The sequence below is a fragment of the Pollachius pollachius genome (genome assembly GCF_949987615.1).
Source record: "Pollachius pollachius genome assembly, chromosome: 1".
Taxonomy (NCBI): domain Eukaryota; kingdom Metazoa; phylum Chordata; class Actinopteri; order Gadiformes; family Gadidae; genus Pollachius; species Pollachius pollachius.
Window position 1 is genome coordinate 21,580,870 of NC_136934.1, and position 1,243 is coordinate 21,582,112.

The window sequence follows — 1,243 nt, forward strand, 5'->3', positions numbered from 1 at the left end:
ATCTGCAGCTGTGTTTCTGGTCCCGTAGACAAAATCTGGCCCGGGACGTGGTAGTGGGAGATGGCTGGAGCGGCTATGACCAAGGGAGGGCTGCACAGAACAATCCCACACACGTTAATCCAGATTCGGTCTGCGTTATTTTTTTTAGAGTACAGTCATCCAACTATTGTATATTATGTATCGTCTGTTATAGGATCCTTCAGTAGTATTTAAAAACATATGTGTCTCGTTCTCAAAGCCAGAGGTTCAGAATCACTAATCGAGGTCTTGTTTATTGACTGCTGCCACCTAGTGTACGCTAACCTGCGGAATTTCTTTGAAAAATAATTTAGATAAATAAAAATTACGTGAATGATTTTATATAAATGGATATATATGCATACTAATGCCTTGGTGGATTAACTACCCACCAATCTAGTCAAGCACCTGCTGATGACCTACTCTTATTGACCAAAAACTCCTGTGACGACCATAACTTAGAACAGAGGACCCTGTTTTTATGCGGTAGGTCTGTGTTTATACACCAACACAAATATATATATGTGTGTATTATATTAACAACATCCTGATAACAGACAGATGCAATATTGATGCGATAACTATTAGACCTAAAACATAACATTATTTTGAGGCTACAGGGTTACACCTCGTTATAACCTTAACACAGTGATTGTTTCAACACTAGTGTGCAGGCGGACTGTATTTACCCCAAAGAGAAGCGGGTTGGCCAGCATGGAGTCTCTCACTACTCCCAGGCGAGGCGAGTCCATCCCCGCTGCCGACGACGATGGAGTTGGAGAACAGGTGAGTTTAGTTGACCCGTTGACCCCAATACCACCAATCTCTATATTATGCCACTACGGCTATTTCTAATAGTCTAAATGCAAGCATTCTTCATGGCTCTTTTATTAGGGGGACAGAAACTTAATCTATCTTTGAATCCTGCCGTAGTGCTTCTCGGTTGCTATGGAAACAACGTCAAACACACAGATCCATGGAGACCAGTCTGATATGTGACCGGCGGAAAGTTTGTAGGACGATGTTTTTGGTCGCCCACACGTTTCTTCTAGATCTAGAGAATGTTTAACTGCATCCAACGTCTTATAATGATTCATCCGTACACCTACTGGATTGGTAGTTTGTCAGTTATTCATTTTCCAACCACTAGACGGCAACAGCACAACACGAAGATACCACCGACGGCGAGGTTTGCGCATGCGCTGTACAACAAACCGGAAGTAAA

At 42.5% G+C, this 1,243-nt stretch overlaps 1 protein-coding gene across 1 annotated transcript in view; it reads right to left on the reverse strand.

Moving 5' to 3' along the window:
• Window positions 1-770, reverse strand: part of cfap77 (cilia and flagella associated protein 77) — a gene marked incomplete at both ends in the record, with an annotated part of 4,762 nt that extends 3,992 nt beyond the window's left edge. The window contains 2 exons of the mRNA XM_079730315.1: window positions 1-90; window positions 708-770. The exon at window positions 1-90 is cut by the window's left edge and continues 16 nt beyond it. Coding sequence (XP_079586441.1) covers window positions 1-90; window positions 708-770 — 153 coding nt within the window. The remainder of the gene's footprint in view (window positions 91-707) is intronic.
• Window positions 771-1,243: the final 473 nt, after the last annotated feature.